Genomic DNA, 23,249 nt, shown 5'->3' with positions numbered 1-23,249 from the left:
CAACATTCTTTATAACTGGGAATAGACAGGGTCACTTAGTATTTTCAGAAAGCTACAACGGTGGAAAATGTTTATTTGAAGTAAAGCATAACTTAGAATGTTCTTGAAGAAGATGGGCTAACTGTGCAGCAGGTCTTCAGTGAGCTACCTCTGGAAGGAGACAAAATGTAATGCAACAGCACCAATGACTCATTTTCACAGTGGGATATTTGTTCTCCTTCCATCTGCAGTCTACTGTTAAGTGCAGCTGCGAACCTAGACACATATCTTTCCCTAGTAAAAATAGAAAAATTATATGCTTCCTTGTTAGCCTAATTAAAGTAAGCTGCAATTGTTCATAGTTTTGTTTAAGTATATAAATTACTTGTGTATTGTGTGTAACAGAACAAATGCAAAGGTTGCAAAGATGGGGCGGTGCTCCCTCAAAAGAATCAGGTAAAGTGACCTCTGTGGCTTGAAGCGCCTTTCAATAGCTGTGGTGACTTTACCCAGATGGAGTTAGCTTGGCTACAGTTGGCCATTGCCAGGGACTGGCTGGACACTGAGGGGTGGTGGCTGGGTACTGTTGAGTGGACACTGGGAGAAGTGAGGTTAGAGACTGACTTGGAAGAAGGGGTCTGTGATCTGGGGGAGCCCGTAACAGTCAGGAGACGAGAATTCTATTATTCATAAAGGGGCTGTTTTAAATCTCAGTATGTGGAGGCTTCTCCTTCACAGTAAGCAGTTTGTCTGAAGCGGGTAGAAGCCTAGCATTACCATTATGCACAAATCCACTGACCATTCATCTACAGCCACCTTAAATGTATTTACTACCAAGATACTCTTAATAAAAGCAGACAATGCACCCCAATTCTTGAAATAAGCACAAATTAATTTCCACTTTATGATCACAGCATGCATATGAAGGAAAGAACACATCCTGCTAGTCAGTGCCCTTGTTTGCACATAACTCTGAGCCAAACCATAGCTTAGCACAAATGAGTAAAAGGTGCAGGACAAACCTTGGTTGCAGCTCATCATTTGCCAGGAGAGAGCTAAATCACAAGCATGCTAAGCCAAATCGCAGCTTAGCTTAGAGAATCGCAGCAACAAAATACCTGAGGAGGTGAAAACAGCCGTGATCTCCTTTCCACATACTTGTTTGTTCATGTTATGCTATGGTTTGGCTTAGCGTGATGTGTTAACAGGGCCAATATCTCCATTAGCTAACTCTTCAGCAGCTACAATCTTCTGAAAACTTGAGTTGTGTGGTAGATTTCATTAGTGTGCTTGGCAAATTAGTTAAGCTACAGTGAACGTAGAACTATTGTTATGTAAATATGTGCAAATATATGCACAATGCTGTTATTATATTTGAAATCAATTAAACAAGCAATGAAGGCAAGTAGGATCTTTGATTTGGAGTGAGGTGGGAGTGGAGTTATGCTACACTAAAAAGATCATTTTTTTTAAAAAAAGGATTTTAGATAAAAGGATGTGCTAGTTCTAATGTTGCAGATGGGGAACATGTATACCATTAAGAAACAAATGGTAAGCAACAGAAAACAAAAACCTTTCTTACACTCATGTAAAATATAGGTTTGGAAGTTCTGTTTTGTATCTAGAACTTATCTATCATTTTTACACAAAAGGTCTACTTTATATAGCTTGCAATCCTCTAAGCACTGTTGAATCAGAGTGCCTTTGAAAGGTACTGAATATAAAAATCCAATCTAAGGTTTGTATCCAACTAAGTCAAGAGTTGATCCAGGGAAATCAAATCAATGCACCTAAGTTAGGTGGATTAACTGATGTCCACTGATTTCCACAGGTCTTCTCTAAGTATGACATAGTTGGATAAAACCCTAAATCTTTAAATAGGGCAGAAAAGTGCACTGCTGAACTCTCAAGTCTATTTTAAAAGACAAATTCCTTTTTGCCCCTTGTTAACTCAAATAGCTGTCAAATACTTCAATGGTGAAAATCACAAGCACAATGATGACATCACAAGCACTAGAGCACAGTACTACTCACACCATAACTGGATGTATACTTGTGAAACATTTTTTTATCAGAATATGAGTATTCACTGCACCCTCATTATGTCACCATTCTCTATGGACTCCCATATTCAGTGGTAAGAATATTTTTTCTACCACATGGTTGCATTTAATGCATTTTAAAAGTAGCTGGGATTGCAGTTTAATGAACAAACAGGCAATTTTATAAAAAGAGTGAGCTATGTATATTCTAAGACAATATTCCTAGTCTGTAATTTATTGATCCACTACAAAAATCCTTGTCATAAAATAATGCAGTCAATTTGAAAAACATTCATTAGCTGGTATAAAATCAGTTAGGTTAATTTTTTTGTCAATGTCCAATATTAAAAAGTAAAATAAAAATGGATGGTGTTAAGAATCATAATGCTTAGTTGACATCTGAAATTCAAAAAGTCTGCAGAAATCACTGATATGAAGGGAAGGAAACTGAGCAGAGGAAAGAAAACAGCCACAAAGCAAAGGAAGATAATACACTTACACTCACCCCAAAACCAAAAACCAAATTGCAGCAATATATTTTAAAGGTCAACTTCTGACCAAGCAATATCATTAACAATGTAGAAAATATTAGGGCAGAGTGAGTGCAGGCATCTCAGCTCCTTTTAATAGCAAAACAAAGCAACAGACACATACACATACACAAATTCATGCCAATAAAAAAGAACTATATTGATAAATACTCAGGATTTAAACATATCAGGAGCACTAAAACCTTCTGTAGATTTTCATGCTCTTGATGGCACGGCTTGTTAAAGTGACTGCATTACTATTCAAATTTGCCAAATCAATCTGATTTCTACTGAATAATTTGCTGTTTCGACTTACGTCATCCATAAAATCAATCAATGAGGATGAAGAAGAAGAAAAGGAATCCTATTTTAACGTATAGAGCAGTAAAGAAACAGAAACAGATAGATGAAAACTTCTGTTTTGTGAAAATAACCAGCACTGCCATACTGTTGAGAAATCAAGTGAAGAAAGATTCCAAATGATTTACATATTTATTTATTTTAGTATACCTTTTGAACAGCTTTTGTTAACTGACTATTACCGTGTTTCTCATATTATAAGACATGTCTTATATTTATTTTTTCCTCAAAAAAACACACTATGGCTTATTTTCAAGGGATGTCTTATTTTTTTCCTTCTCCTCCTGCCGCGGCTGGCATTGCTGCTGCGCCTATCACTATGTCTTATTTTCGGGGTATGTCTTATATTCCTTGAATGCTTAGAAATCCTGCTATGGCTTATTTTATGGGTATGTCTTAAAATATGAGAAACAGGGTATTCCACCTATATTACATAGTAGTTTAATTACATTAAAGACAGTGCAATGGAACACAGGATTGTTAGGGCAACAATATAGACTCCTTAGGTTTGCTGTACCTTTAGGAGAATTATGCAGATGTGGAATGTGCCATTAATTGTCACATTTTCTTAGTGGCAGGATTTTACTATCCAAACTAACAAAATGTCTGTGGCCATAAAGATAGGCTACATCTGTGTGACTGGGCAAGTGACAGCAACAACTTCCTTTTCCAGCTCCAAATTTTCTTCCATTTGCCCTTGCTTCTCCTCCCTCTCAATCAATTGGGACCTTCACCCTAATTCACAATCTCATCTGTGTTCAGATCCCAGGTCCTTGCCTTTCCTCAGTCCCCTTTGCTTCAGCTATAGTACATTACTGTGGTCATGTTAGTAAGGTATCCACCCGATAGTGATAAAGCACAATGTGTAAACCATAGAACAAATCTTGGTTACAGCTCATGGCTTGCCTGGAGAGGGCTAAACTCAGGTTGGGACAACATGCTATACAAAACTATGGTTTAGCAATGCAGCAGCATTACAGCTGTGATATTCTCTCTTGAGGGCTGATCTATTTGTGCTTAGCATGGTTTGGCTGAATATAACATGTGATCTTGGCCAATGTGTCTTCTTCCCCAAATTGAGTTGTGTTTCTCAGTTCTGCTTACAAGCCCTGTTCCATGCTCAATAAGCACGGGACGCCTTTGCCCAGCGGCGCTGTGGCCCATAGATTGCAGCAAAATACTGGACAAGGTTTTGTCCAGTATTTCTCTGTCCCATGAGCCCTTGCTGCAGAAGGGAGGAGGAAGCCTAAGGCTGCTTCCCTTGGAGCTCACAGTCATTTTGCTTTGAGAGCTTCCTGCCCATCCACCCTTGGGTTAGAGCCTTAACTGAGGCTGGAAATGAATTTTTCTCTCTCAACGTGATTGGCACTTGGTTGGGGTTTTTCCGCTTTTCCTTTGGTGAAATTATGGCTTTCCTTTGTTAAGAAGGTTGTTTGTATGAGGGTAGAAATGGCATTGGTCAGGATCAACATATTATAGCCCCCCCCCAAGGGGCCCGAGGGGAGGATTGACCATGGCAAACCCAAGTGTTGGTTTGGTATCCACCTGGTTGGAATCTGCACCTGGTCTGCCAGTGAGACCTTGCTTGCTTGGCTTGCACCACAGCAAGGTTCAACACTGGCTGACTCCTGTTGTACAGGTTTGGAGTGATCCAAATCCAGCGGATCCATTCCATCAACATGGGGCTTGTGGAATGATGATCCTGGGACCCAATGCCATGCCAACCCTTGCCCCGCCTGCTGGTGTCAATAAAGATTTGGCCTGATTTTATCCCATCACCATTGTACGGTCTGCTTATTTTGCTGCTCTCATGGGTCAGATAATGCGCCTGCCTGGAGAAATAATAGTTGTGGTATTATAGTTGTGTTAGTCCTGAGCTTTCTAAACATTTTAAGCACGGCGTCCTTAAATGTAAAGTGTGTAGATTGCTGAGTGCTAATAATACAAAGAAGCCTAAAAAGAAGTGTCATGCTTGCTGGTGTCACAAAAGCACTATCATCCTCAAACAGGACAAAGCAATGCTCTTCTTGCATGCAGTTCCTAAAGTGAAGGGGCATTTGGGTGAAATTTTGCAGGTTGCTTAGACACAATCTATTATCTTGCACTTTGTCTTGGCTTTCCAAGTTCATCTGTGCTAAGAAAGCAGTTCAGGAAACAAAGGGAGACAAGAGGTCGCAGTATTTTATGAAACTATTCTGTTCTGTATTTTCCATTCATAATAGAATGAGACATAAATATTGTTAAAAGTAAGACTTGAACTTAAGTGTTTTAACATAATAGGGCCCTTACTTTATTTGAAAAAGGAAGACAATGGAATCCACAATACTTTTCATTTCTATTTTAAGATATGTCCCCTGCTTTCTAGGAAATCAGCAACCTAATTATTTTGAAAAATCAGAGACATGAAAACAAATGCCTAAAATAAATTATCTGAGAAAATAACAGAATCTGGAGGGTTTCTCCCTTACTACGTGTCTGAAGTAAACTTCTGATTTGAACATATGGGAGTTGCAATTAAAAGGTCCCTATAGCAATGCATGGAAATAATGCAATAAAAAAACAACACAATATCAAAACCTAAGTATAAGGCAAATAATACACGTTCCTTGGATATCAAAGGCTGAGATGCTATATACATGTACACAGGAGCATGCATCACTGGATTCAAGGGGACTTGCTTCTGAATAGACATGATAGGTTTGCACGGTGAATTCCAACCCCCCCCCTCACATAAGTGTAATTATTTCAAAGCAGTAGTGACGACAAACTGAATATGCATATGACATCAAAAGATATAATACACCAGCTGTTTACTTACTTCAAATTGATCCAGAGCAGAGGTAGGCGCATTCAAAAATGCCAAGAAAGAATTCTGTGAGTCTTGGTGCTTTACACCTAGAAAACAGCAGCAAGTCTTTAACCTATAGAAAATGGCCAATTGGGTCATTGTCTATAGGTTGTCCTTCTTGAGATATCTCGGTTCCTACTCCAAAATGCACCAGCTTGCTCCATAGCTCAGGAAAAGAAAAAGGAAGCAGAGCTGTAACACTCCAAAGTACAACATCATGTCATTTGCAACAAGATCTCAAAATAATTAAGTTTGCATATTAATTTCTTAGCATCTTTTTCTAATTCTCATACTTACAACCATTGTACTTAAAACTCTTAGAGCTACATCGTCTGCATACAATGAAGATTTCCAGTACTGGTGCAAGTGCACAACTGGTAAACCTCATTGCATCTGAGAACTATTCTCTGGCCTTATATATCAAGAACTGCTGTACCACTACTTAAAAAACTCTGGCTCCTGCAGCAGCAAAAAACCCCACTCTAGTACCGTGGCAGTTGAAACAGTTTTTTTAGGATCAGATTGTATAACTAAGGACTCAGCTAGAGTGGTAAAGAAAAAGTGTTTTATATGCGTTGTTATAACACTGTGACACCAGGTGGCGTTCTGGAGTCCTGTCTTTCCCTACCAGATTGCCCTGTATGAGTTTACAATGTGTTTAACTGAATCACTTCTTTTGATGTGTCTAGATCCAGCTTAAGACAGAGTAAGGTTACGTTTACAGATTCACGGAGCTATATTGGTTTGGTCCCCTTATCTCTCCTTTCACAAATGCAGTTCTCACCACACTCTACCATTAAAAGGATCCCCTCTCTATCTACTCCTCCAACAAATATAACTTCCTGGGCTTTTTCCTGGGTGGTTTTAAATTTAAACTGAGTGAAACTTTGGCCAGTGCAACTAGAGTTCCATGGACAGTTTTTCAGAGGAGATTCCCCATTATGAAGCTATCAAAACAATACTGTATTCTACCCTACTACTGATTTGTCACAAGGACTTCACTGTGCCCTTTAGAAAGAGCAACTAATAAGAAGCACCCATGAGCTTAAATCAGATGTATACATAATAACTCAGCTAAGTTAACACATATTTTGATCATGAAAACTCACCATCATCAATAGGGCAAAAGCATAACAATTAAAATGAATAGGATGATAGTACATGAAGGAATCAACCTTTTCTATCTTAATGTTCACCTCCTGATTGTGGTATTGTTTAAGTTGTAACCAGTGGGCTTTTTTGTTTTTGTTTTTTGAAGAAAAATAGGTGCCAGTACACACCACTACCACCCTGCTTGCTCCCCCCACCCACCTATGCTGCTTCCTCCTCTGTCGCTGTTGCTTCCTGCAGAAGGCACAGCCTCCCAGAGGCGCTTTGGTGCAACCCTTACAATCACCGAACCACTTTCCTGGAAAGTGCCTGACTATCGTAAAAGTCGCACCAGAGCAGAGGCACTTTGCTGATCGTAACAGTCGCACCAAAGCGCCTCTGCTCTGGCGCGACTTTTATGATCGCCAGGCACCTTCCTGGAAGGCACTTTGACGATCATAAGGGTCACACCAAAGCACCTCCGGGAGCCTGTGCCTGCAGCCGTGGGAAACAGCAGCGATGGAGGAGGAGCAAGCGGCAATGGTGTGTGGGGAGAAAGGAGCAAGTGAGGAGGAGGGTGGGCAAGTGGTGGCGGCAAGATGGTGGCTGGGGGAAAGAGGTGGCAGGACACTGTGCCAACAGAAAAAAGCACTGGTTGTAACCCAAAATGGCACTGGTAAAATATGAAGAGCAAAGTAAATAAATAAACAAACAGAATTATTGTAGGAGCAATCGATAAGACATTTATTTTTGAGAAAATAATTTAAATTTATTTTCCCACTCTATAAGACTACTCTAGGTGGCTTGTAGCTTAAATCAAAAGAATGGGCACATTTTAAATGATTTCTTCACCATACGATACATAAAATATCTGAGTTCTAACTACTCATTATGCCAGCAACTTTCTATTAAATAGTGATCAACTGCTGTACAGTACAAAAACAAAAAGATTTGGAAAAAAGACATTATGAACCAAGACAACTGTCCTTCTGTATTTTTATACCAGCTGTGGGTACATCTTATCATGTAAGAGCTATGATGATATCTTAGAAGCCAGAGTCCACATTCTGTCAGCACACTCTAAGATGCCATTCTTATTTGATAAGATGTACCCAACTGCTGTGGAGTGGATTTTGCCTTCCTTTATTTGGACACCAATTCTCGTACCCTTTTCTGATCGGAGTTCTTCTGTCTCTTTTTTCAGTCTCTCTATTTCTGACAATAGGTCAGAGTTCTTCTTGTCAGATTCCTGTAGTTTGCTTTATACAAATAAAAAGAGAGAGAGAGAGATCCAATTAGTAAGGGCCATGTTATTTAATCGTTACTTTGAACATATTGTTCAGTCAAGATCAATGTCAGACATGTCACACTGTCAGAAGAAGTATAACACAAAACATGGAAATGAGCGCTACTGTAGCAAGGAACCTTGAAAAAGGAATTAGCGATTGTCTCTGATTCCTTTGACTCTAGTCTCTGTTTATGAACAACAGTATTAGCAGCAGGCACGGGAAGAAATGATCTCTATTTTAAAATACAGCACTGATTATTTTTGGTGGCCATTTCCTAGCAACTGTGATGTTTACTGGTGGAAATGCATGTTCCAATATGCAACTCCAGTAACTAATTCTGGAAATTCTAGTCTAATACTGGCTTGTTAAGCCTTTGGCTACCTTTCAAAAATGTGTTAATTGAAGCCCGAGTTGGTCATCACCCCTTTATGAAAAATAGCTATTTGGGTCTTGCTATTCGGGTATTACTATTAAAATAGCTATTATGTTAGCAGTCATAGAATATGTTTCATGCCAGTTTCATTGCTGAATTCTGTTATGGGGGAAATTGAGCAGAATTCATGCTGCTATTTAGCTGGACTCTTGCTGCTACTTTTAGTTTTCAAAGGCAACTAAAAAGTCTTGCCTACAGAATTTTATATAAATTATATGACCCGGAGCAGTCAATTTACTAGAAATTATCTGCCTTCAATCAGCTCCCTTGATCATTGAATTTCTTAAGTCAACAAAATGGATCATGATGGAAAAAGATCGTTCTTCAGAATCCATAAGCCAATCGTGGTAAACTAGCAGAGGAATGCATTTTATTGCTTTTTTTAATGTTGTAAAAGGCAACATAAATTTTATTTTCAACAAAGGTCTTTGAAGCACCTTAAAAAAGCACAGATTTTCCAGTAATGATTCAATTAACTACAAATTATAGAAGGATAACTTTTGCTTTTAAGTCAGGCTGCCATGAATAACTGTAGGATTACAGTTTGACAGGCAATATATTTTAGGACTTATCAGTATGTCTTTTGTAGAAAAGACTTTGCAAGCTAGAACATTAGAACCACCAATTCTTACCATTCTGTTGCAATATTGCAAGCTTTAACTTTATTTAACTCCTCTTGAATGGCTTGTTTGGCTCGTATTTCTGCATCAAGGGCTGACTGTAGCTCTAACCTTGCAGACATATCCAGTTTTGCGAAACGCCGCATCTTCCAGGGCATGTCCTAAAAATAAAAGCCGTTTCCTTTTATTTAAGGCATTTGTGACATTTCAATCTTATGGTCTTCCAAAAGAGTCCTACCAATGCCCCAAATACATTATCTTTCTTTGATCCAAGTAATAAAAAAGGAGTTCTACTATCTTAATCTTTTATAGGCAATAGTAGTTTTATGAAATATCCCATTTATGCTATAGAATACATTAGCAACAATTAAAATACTTATTCATGGGGGGTGGGGGATGAATCTATCACAGAGGAAGTTTCCATGCCCTCTCTGACCTCCTTTAAACAAGCTTTAATAAATACAACCCAATAGTCCCCATTCCATGACTGTTTAAACTGGGATGTCATGGAATGGGGACTATTGTCCACAACAGTGATTTTAGTCAGTTTGATTATTTAAATGTAATGTTGCAATAACTGTTTTTATATACACTACCTTATGAACAGATTAAAATCAGTATAGAATTATATGGATGATCACAGAATCATAGAATTGCAGAGTTGGAAGAGGACCCCAGAAGGAGATATTAATCACCTTCCTGGCCCAGCCAGCTGTCCTGTCCTTGCCAGTTTTCATCAGCCAAGAGGGGCAAGAGTCCAGAGGGGAAATGGTTGCCCTGACCGATTGAAGCACCTTGTCTGCATCCTCAAGCCTTACTAACTGAAACGTGTCCAGCTAACAGGATTAGACAATTCTCTGGAACACCTTTCAAGATTCATATGCTGTAACTGGTAGCTAATATAACTCACACTAAGCATTTATTTGATGGCACAGGAAATCTTAAAAAAAATACACTGAATAATTGCTTACTGTTGCTCTTGCCCCCAAACTGGAGTTCCTCAGGGCCTCTAGTTCTTCAGTCATTTTGGAGGCTAAGGCTTGGAGATAGCCTCGGGCATCCTTTTCATCGCTTACCCTAGTCAAGCAGTGAAATAAGATTTAAGAACTTTGGCAAAAGTAAAGGCTAAGTTTTTGCTCTATTGTGACATTTAAGTTAGAGAGATAATGAGGATGTTGAAAAACAGCCATAACGAGAATTTCATAAAATCAATCATAATTATAGAACAATCAATTAGTTAATCTGCAAGCAGACACAACCCACGTGATGTCCCTCAAGTTTTCTTGGGTGCTGTGGAACTGAATCCTTAACATTTCTATTTTTAAAAAAGGCATCAAAGGACATAATGCTGCATGGTCTTGTACAGCTCCCATTCATTTCAGTGGTGCACAGGTGTAAACGGGCAGACGGTGACCATTGCATATAATGTACCGTAATACTCTTATTTTCTATCTTCATTTCATTTATTGCGTTTATATCCCATCTTTCCTCCAAAGAGCTTGAGGTGGGTACATGGTTCTCCTCTCCCCATTTTATTCTCACAACAACCTTGCAAGGTAGGTTAGGCTGGGAGTGAGTCACCCGAAGAGCTTCATGGCTGAATAGCAATTATCCCAGATCACAGTCTAACACTCTAATCATTACACCACTCTGGCTCTCCAAAAGCTGACACTGAGTAGTTGTTTTAAAGTAACGAAATAAATGAATTCCCTTTTTAAAATAATTATAATGGGGGGACAGCTGAATAATACATACCGTATATACTCGAGTATAAGCCTACTTTTTCAGCACCAAAAATGTGCTGAAAAAGACGCCCTTGCCTTATACTCGAGTGAGGTGGGCAGCGGCGGAGAAAGGCACAGGACCGGGGGTTTGGAGAAGCGCTGTGCTGCGACTCTCTGAACCCCTGTCCTGTGCCTGCTCTCTGCGAGGTGGCGGGGAGGGAGAAGTGGCAAAGAAGTAATCCTTCCTCGCCACTTCTCCCCCCCATCCCACCGCCGACAGCTGGGAAAGGCATAGGATGGTATTTATTTTTATTTTTGAAATTTACCAGTAGCTGCTGCATTTCCCACCCTCGGCTTATACTCGAGTCAATAAGTTTTCCCAGTTGTTGTTTTTTTGAAGTAAAATTAGGTGCCTCGGCTTATATTCAGGTCGGCTTATACTCAAGTATATACGGTATATATTTTTCAGGAAATCATGATCCTTACAGTTTTTCTAACATGTTCACAGGTTGTGAATGCTGAATAAACATGTGAATGATGGCAGCAATCAGCATGGAATTGGCATAGCTGTAACGAAGGCCAAATGTTTAGGATCATAGCCAAAATCACAAACATGCTCCTTTGAACACATGTAATTGCAGCAACTCACACACTCATGCATTTTTCACACGAGGGTGCACATGCCTTTTCCTACATGGAGATGCTGTCTGTGTAGGAAAAGCCACGTGTGGAACAGTTCCTGGGATGTGTTTAATTACGACCAGCATTCCATCTGCTTCTATATTTCAACTGGATGGACCGTTTTATTGCAAAATTGTTGTCATACAAAATTGTTGTATGACAGGCAACGAAAGGCCCCAATCTCTCCTGCACACAGAAATGATAAAATGTTCCTTTTAAACAGCACAAATAGGAAACTGGTCCTGAGATCTGTGCAAAAGCTGTATGCATCTTTAGCTACCTTTAGCTACCAGTAGATGGCAAGAAGTTCCAATATGCCAGTTCATTTGCATTATGTAGAGCTAGGCTGCATTCCTGCAGGAATGGCAGTGCCAGGCTCAGTATGCTAGGAAAATCTTCCTAATTTTCTCCATGCTTGTTGTTTGGTGCCAGGTCCGTTCATAGACAGACCACCCTCATCCTTGATCTGAACATGAATGGAACGGACCCGAGGAGTATTATTGAGACCTCGGTGGGTGAGCTGAACTAATTGATGTGGCACAGCATTACCTCAGACTGCGGGTGCAGGGAGTTGCTGTGGTTCAAAATGACTCCATTAACCTCACTTGGAAACCCTTCCACCTTGGGGTTGGGATTGCCATCTGTTGCCGGGTCGGACTGGGGATACCATTGTTGTAACCAGTGCTTTCTTTCAGTGGGAACTCAGTTCCGGCACCTCTCAGGTGGGCACCATTGGCATTATAAGAGAACAAGGGAGGCGTTCATAGTGAGCTCCTGTACCCCTTTTAGCACTGGTTGTAACTGCAGCCCACAAACATCTCTGACGAAAGTAGTTTTGGGAGAGACTGAAAATTCACACTGAGGCTCTGTCTACTGCTTTTGCATGGGATTTCACAATCTCCATGGAAACCATAGGGCTTATCTCAATTTCCCCTGCCCTGGTTTTAATGTTTGCATGCATGTTACAAGTTTTCTTGTAAGTTGCTTTGAATTGCATGTGACAAAACAAAAAAACAAAAAAACAACCAACACAAATATATTTCATAATAATAATTAGCAGGATCGGCAGGAGAATTAATCTCATATCCTGAGTTTTGACAGGTCCAAACAGACCATACTTCAGGCTTTTGTAATATTCAAGGTACATTGGATTCTATGTGTACTAAATTTCACCTTTCTGCTAGGGAAGTACCTTAACACATAACCACTTAATTTCTAGTCAGTGAGAGAAAATATATAAACGTATTTGTTTTACTGGGTTCCCCTCACCCGGCTTGCATGAGAGACTTTTGTTTATGACAAAGAAGTACAATAAATCATCCAGCTTTGATTCTTTATTCTTTGCTTCTGTAAAACCAGACCTTCAAGGGTGAAAAATGGACCCTGATCCTTGAGTTTGAATTATGTACATTTATGAAATGAACTACATTGCTTGGACCACATCCAGTGTTTCAGAGCCCAACGTGCATTGACTAACCATACTCCAAAGCCAGAGCTATGCCTAAATATGGACAGTAAAGTTATACTGGATGTGAAAGCACTGTCTAGCTAACAAGGCTTCCCTAAAAAGACTATGTTTATCCATTTTTACTTAATACAAAATTAAATTATACAGCTGCTATGAAAGCAGATAAGAAGGACACAATCATTTAAAAAATGATACTTCCACAAGACACTAACATTAATCAGTGTAAATGATCTGTGGAAATGTTTAGGTACAGATTGTTTTCAGAGTTACATTTTACAAATGGTCCAAAAATGGAAAAACAAATCACTGCAAAAAATTGTTTTCCCCAAATGAGTTTAAACTCATGCCTGCATCTTTATTTCAGAGCCGGGGGATCGAGCATTGTCAGTATGATAGAAGGGATATTAGAAACTATTGCTTGAAGGCTACTTTCCATTCTGTACCAATTTCCAAAGGGGCAGCCTCTTAATGTATATGAATAAGTAAACTGCAGTCCAGGAAAGCTTATAGATTTGGTTGTCTTTAAGATGCCACAAGATTCATTGTTTTTATATTTTGTGTTTGGAATTTGATTTATAGGATACCAATAAAGAAGGATAGTATGCCAATTTTGTGACTAAAAACAAAACAAAAAACTTCCACCACCTTTTATTCTACCATATATGAAGCTACTTAGAATTCTACTAGTTGTTACTTGTATTTGAAAATGCAACAACTATACCCAGTGGTGGTTTACACTCCTGAAAAGAGTTGTTTTTTCTGAAGCTTGGAAACAGAACACCAGGGGACTAAAGAATTAAATTCTGTTTGTCCAAAACAGAATGTGCCTTGTTGCACGAGGCACAGTGGCAGACGGGATTAGAAGAAGGTTCTTACCACTGGATGATCTCTGTGATCTGGGCTTCCCAGTGTGCTACAGATTCTTTTTTCTCAGCAAGATCTCTCATCTCTTCTTCCAGTTGCCGGTTGTTCATACTTAGTCTCTCATACATGGCTGTAAGCTGAACAGATTTTAAAGACAAGAGGTATGATCTTGGCTTGCTGGCCTAAAATGGCTTTTCTTGTGTTTCTTGTGAACTTTTAGAATCCATAAGTGTGCACCACTATTTAAAGAGAGAGAGTAGCAATGGCACAGGTTCTGCCTACGCAGACTGAGGAGGTATACTTCTGAATAACAGTGGCTGGAAACCACAAGGAAGTGCTCTTGCACAATTGGGTCATGCTTGAAGGCTTCCCATAGGCATCTGGTTCGCTACTGTGAGAACAGGATGCTGTCCTAGATGGGACATTGGCCTGATCTAGCAGGGCCTTTTTGTGTTCTTATTGCATTCCTATTTTCTGAGGTGGAAGCCCTCCTGAGACACTACTCACATGAAGGGGGCATTCAAGGTGGAAGGAGCTGAACATTCCTGAAGTTGCATGACTTTTCTCACCCCTGCTGGGGCAAAACTTATGAAGTAGGGAGTCTGCTCTCTGTTCCCCATGCAGGAGGAGACACACAAGTCCGGAGTACTAAATATACTTCCTTTCACCATAATTGCCCCTTCATAAGAACAATGCCTAGAGTGGACTATAGTGGTAATTTTCTTCCAGCTAAGGCTGTCCAATGCTTTTTCATGTCAATATAAGGGTTATTCCAAAGTCTTGGTGTAATCTAAGTCCAAGACAGTTTCACATTTTTCTCTTTGTTTCCTTGTAACACATTTGACCCTCACTCAGTTAATAAATTTTATTTTATTCTGATCCCTTTTTTAATTGTCTTTCATTAGTATTTTTGAACCATCAATTGAAGCAGTCTGTTGTCCATAAATACTTCTGGCATAAGTTTGGATATGTAATTAACTTTGCATATTACCAGACAGAAATTACCCTTTGGCTCCTAAAGTAATCAGCATGCCAGTGTATCTTAATCTACATTATTCAGCATTTTTGTGGGATCTAATCGGAAATGAATAATAGAGATATCATCAAATCTAAACTCCCATCATGGGAACATAATTAATTATACTTCAATCAGTATTGGAAGATATTCACATTTTCCCAGTTATATGCTCCTTTATGAACGTTTCAATTTTGCTCAATTTTTAAATTTTACCCACAAAACACTTACCTTGTCAAGCTCAGCAGAAAGCTTTTTGTTCTCCTCTGTCAACAGAATCTTCTCCCGTTCATATTTCTGCTTGAACTCAGTTTCAAATTCTTCTCTTTCACTTTGGCTAAGGGATAATACACAATGCAATAAATCATTAGCATATATGGAAAATAGTACAAATATATGCTTCAACAGAAATCTTGCAGAACATTAAGGACTGACATATACAGTAATTAAGAAACTATAATACAGTAATCTGCACATCCGCTGAAACTGGAATAACATGATTATCTGTTTTGCCTCAGGACAACAAGATTATGTGTTCTGTGTTAGCAGTATACAAATTAACCTCTCTTTAATGTGGGACATCAGAGTCCTAGTTAGCAGGCATTTGTCATTCTATTGAAAAAAATACTTAACATTGATCTCTTATTAATTGTCCAAATACAACATATTGGATGAAACCAGTGAAAGCAATGGAACAAGTTAAAGTTGCATTAATTTTGAAGGAAATTAGGCAGGGCTGGAGTTCTCTGGATGACACCCAATCTTGCTTTAATGCTGTGCGAAGGTTTCCACAAATCCCAAACAGTCATACTTAAGAGTAAACATTATGATTCAATATCCTTATTCATTTTTACAACCCTCTGCAATTCTGAAGCTAGTGAAAGAAAGAGTTGCCATATATGGTGCCTGGAACTGCAAAACTCCCATGCATGAAGATTCTCATTAGGTTAATAGAATGGATCCCAATTATGACAAAATCTAATACCTGAAAACATCCATGTGTCAATTTACCAGATACAAAATAAGCCGAGCAATTTCTAACCATCACCACAAGTAATAAATTTACAGTTACCAGATTGGAGAATCCCACAAATGAAAACCAGACACATACCGGTACATCCCTCCCTAAACTCCTGTCCTGGCTAAATGCATTGCTAGAGAAGAGCAATGGGAGAGCAAAGAGCAGATACTTCTATGAAGAATAGGGAAGCAGTCCTAAACTGGCATAAAGATGAGCATGAGCCACTGGCTTTAATTCCAAAATCTGTAAGTGGGAAGTTTATGGAAGGGAATCTGCCCTCATCCCAGTACTTCCCAGGAAGGTTCTCCAGGATGTGTGCTGAGCCTCCAGCGCACAGAAGAATGAGACTTTTCAGGGGTCACTGGGGTCTAAAGTGGGAGGAGGCATAGGACTTAGAATGTCAAAAGGTGCTAACACCAAGTAAGGCCATTGGTTCTATTCTGTCCACACTGACCAGAAGCAGCTCTCCAGAGTTTCAGGCAGGAGTCCTTCCCAGCCCAAGCAGAGACCTCTGCATGCAAATCTGCATGTACTTTAATTTAACTGAAAACAGAATAAGTCTCAAGATGACCAAGAGCAGCAAATCATGGGATCCCCAATTTAAAATATTTATCCATTTGGATCCCTAGTTTGTTTTGTTTTATTTATTTCAAAATATTATGATTTTTCTATGTGGCCTATTATGTTATCGCTCTACATTTACTGAAGTATGCCATATAAAGTATAAATAAACCAAAAAGACCACATCAAAACATCATGATAAAAATGCAAAGCAGCAATCAAGAGCTGTTGAAAGCCTGCTAGAACCAGTATGCCTTAAATGCCCATCATAAAGCAAGTCAAGAAGGAGCATGCTGGGTCTCCCCGGTAAAACAGGGGATGCTTCTCCATCATATCTTTAACATCTAGTTAGTCTTAAGCATGGTAGATTTCACTGTGGATGTAATGCTTAACCAGACCTGAGGGCAACAGATCGAGAGGGAATGCTCAGTAATACACTCCGTTTCTAATCTTTCACCATGGTTAAGAAATTTCAGTCATACTGGTCTGCCTTTTACATCAGGCTAAGTCAAACCATTGCTTAAAGTGAATGAGCAGGCATGTGAATCGATATGGCTAATCTGACCCAACACGCCCCCTCACACATACAAACCACAATGCAACCAACCGAACGTACCAACCTCTCATCTCTCACACCAACATACATACATACATACATACATACATACATACATACATACTCACATCACGCTGACACAAAAACCCTGTACAAACACTATGCAACAGACAGAAGGATCAGTATCCCCCCTTTCCCCCCAACTGTGTAATGTCTACGACAACAGTATCTCACACCAAATGTAACTAAACTCTGAAAAAGATTCTATGAATTGAAAATGGAGACACTATATGTACTCTTGTAATACAAGTAAATCTGTAATAAAAAATATTTTTTTAAAAAAGTGAATGAGCATACGTGGAGAGGATATTGTGGTTGTTTTTCTCCTCTGGTTGTTTTGTTGAGCTAAGCTACGGTTTAGCTTACGGAGTTACCCAGATCTGGGGTAAGTGGTTTAGTTCTGTCCATACAATCCATGGACTGTATTTCCTATAGTTTCCCATTTGTGGTCTGTACTGTACTGAGAGAGCTAAACCATGAACCTGGGTTCAGATGACACACTAAGCTTAGATCAGCAAAGTGAAGCACTAGAACGACCAAGAAAGAACAATGCAGATCCAATATTTCCAGGATCCTGCATGTTTGCTTATTTGTGCTAAGCTATCGTTTGGCTTAGTGTTACATGTGAATGAGGGCTATGTTGGCACAATGTCTTGGTGATATAATTTAGTCAATATTTTTTTACAGTTCAGCAAAACTACCCACCAATGTTTATCAGCCAGCATTTGAGCCATGACAATAGTACTCAGTAAGAGTATTTTTGGTTTGAATTTCCTATCTCTAATTTGAAATTCATTTACTGTTTCAATAAGACTTTGAAATATAGCACAGCAATATCAGACCCAGCTCTGAATTTGTGTGTTGCTAGGCATCATTTGAAACATAACACTTCATTCTAACAATGTAGCATATTAATCACTACTGTTTAAACTCTAATTCTGTAATCCAACACCACCCATCCCTCTCCCCAACCAACAGATTCCATGCATATGAAGAACAATCTGGGAGAAAGCCAAAAAAGATTAAAGCATTAACTGTCAGGGGAATGGATAATGGGTCTCACAGTTATGTGGGAGACATGGGTTTAAGGCTAACTTCTCAGACAACAGGCCAGAGTCTTTAATTAAGCATTTGGTTGCATTTGTGTTTATATGCACTTAGTACTTTTTGTGCTTCTAGTATTGGTGGTTTCATTCACAGCTTGTGAAGTAGCTTTAAATTTGCATCTGATGCAATATGAGACGATGAGGAAAATGCAATGTGAAGCTTTTATGTTAAACCACTTTGGTGGTAGCCTTAGAAATCTGATGTGCTGTGAGTCTCAGCTGAGACTGCAGTGTTAAACAGCTCTCCTGAAAGAAACAAAACCAGTAAATAATGGAACACAGAGAAAAGTCAGAAGTAGTTTAGAATGCTAGCTTAGAGCTAAGCAAACATAAACTTTAGAGCCACAGTGGAGAGTATTTGTTCTTCCTAGTCCCTGAAACACTTCTCCTCTGTCCATACACTTCAGTTGTCTATTGGCACAAGAACTGTAGAAAATGCGAAGCAGAAACCAGAGCATGGTTAAATATTTCAAGACTGCAGTCAAAGCAAACTATGGTCTCAACTATGGCCTTACTTGTGAGTAACCATTCACAGAATCAGGCTCCAAGTATCACAAAAATCAGTGGAAATTTAAACACGTATACCAAGTTGCACCCGTGAATGTGTACTAGGTTGATACTTTGTAAAAAAAGAGGGGAAACAGTAAGTTCCAGTTCTATATACAGTATATTTATGAGATGTTACAGGTTCAGGCATTTTTCTGAACACATACGCTCTGCATCCATGGATGGGGGAATGCAATTTGTGGATTCAAACAAATGCCTGAACATGTCTATGGTGTTATCATTTAAATATATGTTTTCACAGTGGAAGGAGAATACAGATGCTGTTCTTTTGTAATTCTGAAATAAAGATGCATAAAACTGATCAGTATTCCCCTTGCAGTATCTTCAGTTTTTAAAAGAATACTCAAAACTGTTCTAGGCACTCCTTTGAAATATCAGTAGATGTCACCATGCACTGTATCATGTGAGGCAGCCCTTTGTTTTTAAATGAAGACTAAACTATGCTAAGCTAAGAAGGGTAACAAATATAAAAAGAAGCATAAACTCAAAACAAGGTACGCTATGATGCATGAACTTGCCAATATTTTAGTGACTCCCATTGGGAACATAAACTGGAACCAAATAGGCTTTTTCAATACATTTTCGAATCAATAGGAAAGCAACAGTCTAACTAACTTGCTTTAGTTCCTTGCAAAACCACAGAATAAGATGAAATAAAAGTACTCCTGCTCATTCACTGAGGTATTCAACTTGCTTTTTGAAAGAATTTAAAATTAGTGTTGTCACACAGCCTATCCTGCCTACATGTTATTTTGATAAAGGACATTTTCGGCATATTGTTTTGCTTCCTATTTCTCACAATGACCCCATTTGGCAATTTTATCTCACATGCTTCCCGACTTCTTTTACATAACTTCCTTTCCACTCTTTATATTGCCCAAGAAGGTTTTTTTTTAAAAAAAACTATAAATAGCCCTAACATACAATTATAAAAGCACAATAGTAAGTTTGGAACAAAACTAAAATAGCAAAACAGAATAGCAGCAGAAACCACAACACAACACATTGAGAATATGCAGTGCAACATCCTTTAACATTAAAGGCACCTCAGAGAGTAAGCGAAAAACTAGAGAAAGGCTAGTAGCTAGGTTGATGCCAACTACTCTAGTGTTGCTTCCACATCTAAGGTGTATTAACTAGTGCAGATGTTGATTATCTACAAACCCACCTGACACCTGCAAGCTGGAAGTCTCAATCAAAAGTAGCCTACGTGCATGTACTGCAGTATACACAGGTCTGATCTAGACCCCTGCAAACTGGGAGGATTACACCTGCACATGTCAACTCCATGCATACAGGCCTCTATTTAAACACAACCTCAAATCCCAAGGGCAAGGTCAGAGGGCACAATCTCAAACTTCCATTGAAGGTAGATACTGTTTGCACAGGGCTTAAATGAGCAATGAAAAGAGTTACTGTTGGCAATAACCTTTGCAGCTTCTTTTTCCAGAAATGGGTTGTGTAAGGTACATGTGTGGCATAAAGCTTTTATTATTTCCTTGCCTGGAAATACTCTACATAACTCATTCATGGCTTTGACAATCATGGGCATGTAGTACAGCTAATAAAACTATTCTATCACATTCATCACCTCAACATGTAGCTCTGACAACTGTTTTATGGTTTTCAGGTGTGTGTGCTTTTAAAAAAAATACTGAAGCACATATTGTCTTTTTCAGTAATTCAGCTTGATTCCACCTAAGACCCACAGGTGCTTCACCTATTCTTCAGTCCTATTAGCCAATATTACAGTACCAAAGCAGCCCTATTCATATTTGTTTATGAAATAAAACCAAATGAATGAAGAATGATTTGCCTTTTAACACAATGGTGTTTTCTTAAGCACTACTTGCTTTATGACTTTTCACGTTGGTGGTAATAGATTCAAACTACTGAATTCCAAATGTCTTACAAAAGCAATTTATTTTGATTTTTAAAGCCCAACCTACTGCAGGAATTTTAAGGCTGCCATAGAAAAAATTCAGTAAGGGGAATGGTTTATGTTATTTGGAGCAGAAATATTCTTAAATGAGCGAACACCAACCCCATGTTGTGGGGGGGGGGACCTAAATTTTGAAGAGAAAGTTGTGTCCTAAAACAGCAGGGGATGTATGGTCCCCAAGTGTTGCTCAACCACAACTCTCATCGGTCACAACTATAATGGCCTATGGTCAGGTCAGGGTTGATGGGAGTTATAGTCCAACTACTTCAAGAGGGCCAGATGTTTCCACCCCCACCTGTAGTTGTATCAGGTTATCTAAAAGAGAATACAGCATGAAACACACACACTCTCTCTCTCCTTTTATCATCTTCTGGTTCTGAATGGTAAACAAGAAACTGCAACTGTACCTTGCATGGGGAAACTCAAGGATCCTACATGTTCCATGTAGGTATTTCAGAACCCTAAAGGTAAAGGGACCCCTGACTGCTAGGTCCAGTCACGGACGATTCTGGGGTTGCAGCACTCGCTTTACTGGACGAGGGAGCCGGCATACAGCTTCCGGGTCATATGGCCAGCATGACTAAGCCGCTTCTGGTGAACCAGAGCAGCGCACGGAAATGCCATTTACCTTCCTGCCGAAGCGGTACCTATTTATCTACTTGCACTTCGTGCTTTCAAACTGCTAGGTTGGCAGGAGCAGGGACCGAACAACGGGAGCTCACCCCGTTGCAGGGATTCGAACGGCCGACCTTCTGATTGGCAAGCCCCAGGCTCTGTAATTTAACCCACAGCGCCACCCGCGTCCCTACTACCCTAAATACATATAGATTATCGAGATAGCCCTTCACAAATGTCTACTTATACCGTGTTTCTCCTTTTTTAAGACGTAGGCATAATATAAGACATAGCAGGATTTCTAAGCAATTGTGCGATATAAGCCATAACCCGAAAATAAGACATAGTGATAGACCCTTCCCCCCTCCCGCCAGCCAACTCCCCCCCCTAAAAATCTCTCCCCATTTTGCTGTCGCTCCAAAGACACGTATTTCTTTTAAAAGCTTGTAAAAATGCACCGAAGAGCCATAACTGCTGGTTGCTGCAGCCTCGTGATTTCCCCTCCCGTTCGAATTTTTTTTTTTTAGCTAGGCTGTGTGAGCTCTACTTGGTGAAGAGGAGAAAAGTGGCATTCGCGGTGGGGAGGAGATGAAACAGGAGGAAGAAAAGAGGGGCGATTGAAGACGCTGCCTTCCCCTTAGGGAGAGACTCTGTGTGCGCGTCTGTCTCTCTGTCTCTCTGTCTCTCTGTCTCTCTCTCTCTCTCTCTCTCTCTCTCTCACACACACACACAGCCCACCTCTCGCTTCCCCCCACCTTCCCCCCTTTTAAAAGCCTTTTAAAAAGTGAGGATTCTTTTTCTTTCTATTGCTTGTCTGTAGAGCTGCCCCTTTAAGGATTTTTACTGGTACCGGGATCGCTGCCGGTGGCTTCTCGCTGTTTAGGAGCTGCTAAAAGTTAACATTTTGTGGGTAAGAGAAGCAGTTAGGACCAGCAGATTATCTCACCCCGCTTTCCTGCTGGCTCAATTGCTACTTAATTGCTACCATTTACCATCTTAATTGCTGCTCAGCTGCCTTCTTTGTTTTCTACAGTATCTCTTAGCCTGTTCTCAGCCGGTAGCCTCTTTGCTATCAGTGCTACAAAGTGCTACATTGTTGGAACTTTCGCTCTTAAGTCTTGGGCTGGCTGGTAGAGATCCTTATTTGCTTTACGTATAGGCTACTGCTACGACTGCATCACACAGATAGATTCCATTATACTGTACTGGTTTAAATTTAAGAAGCTCCAGAGTAGCAGATTGCTATTAAGTGAGTCCCCACCTGGGAGGAGAGAGAGAGAGAGAGCAGCCCTTCGGAGGAGCTCCCTCCTTCCCTCGCGAACATCCCAGGGCCGGGGAGAGAGGGCTGGGCCAGGGACGCACACACCTCCCTTCCCTCAGACTCCCTCTCACGGAGCTTGGTGGTGGCTGTTGCCCGTCCTTTTCTTTCAGTCAAGAGTCCTGCCCCGCAGGGAGCAAGAGGGGCACGGCTCCTGACGTAATAAAAATAAGACATTCCCTGAAAATAAGCCACCCAGTGTTTTTTTGAGGAAAAAAAGTTATAAGACGGTGTCTTAAAATGTGAGAAACACGGTACCTTGCTACATCTGGAAGTGGGAAAGGATAAGCCAATAGTTTCAACTCTCAAGTCTGCTCTACTGACCCAACCATACACCAAACATTTTTATGAAATGACAGAAGGAACCTGCGTAACATAGGGGAATGCTAGCAGCTGAACAGGGGAAAGTTGTGTGACTGTTATTGTATCAGCCTCATCTACTTTTTGAAAGCAAGCTACAGCCCTTTTACAATTTGCAAAGCTACAATTAGATCAACAGGAAAGGGCTCAGTTGATGCTTTTATCAACCGCTAAATGTCTCCACCAAAAAAGTCAAAGGAA

The 23,249-nt window shown here is 39.8% G+C and overlaps 1 protein-coding gene across 5 annotated transcripts in view; it reads right to left on the bottom strand.

Moving 5' to 3' along the window:
• The window catches only part of CDC42BPA (CDC42 binding protein kinase alpha), a 163,508-nt gene that overhangs the window by 43,805 nt on the left and 96,454 nt on the right, over positions 1–23,249 (bottom strand). For all 5 annotated transcript variants that reach the window (XM_088666624.1, XM_035111467.3, XM_035111468.3 and 2 more), the window contains 6 exons: positions 15,174–15,279; positions 13,940–14,064; positions 10,162–10,267; positions 9,203–9,351; positions 8,016–8,107; positions 5,730–5,806 (listed from right to left, as the gene is read on the bottom strand). In XM_088666624.1, the coding sequence (XP_088522750.1) occupies positions 5,730–5,806; positions 8,016–8,107; positions 9,203–9,351; positions 10,162–10,267; positions 13,940–14,064; positions 15,174–15,279 (655 nt within the window). The remainder of the gene's footprint in view (positions 1–5,729; positions 5,807–8,015; positions 8,108–9,202; positions 9,352–10,161; positions 10,268–13,939; positions 14,065–15,173; positions 15,280–23,249) is intronic.

This window comes from Zootoca vivipara, chromosome 3 (assembly GCF_965207765.1).
Source record: "Zootoca vivipara chromosome 3, rZooViv2.hap1.1, whole genome shotgun sequence".
In the NCBI taxonomy this organism is placed as follows: domain Eukaryota; kingdom Metazoa; phylum Chordata; class Lepidosauria; order Squamata; family Lacertidae; genus Zootoca; species Zootoca vivipara.
Note: the sequence above shows the minus strand (reverse complement) of the source record. Positions and strands in the feature narration are given on the sequence as shown.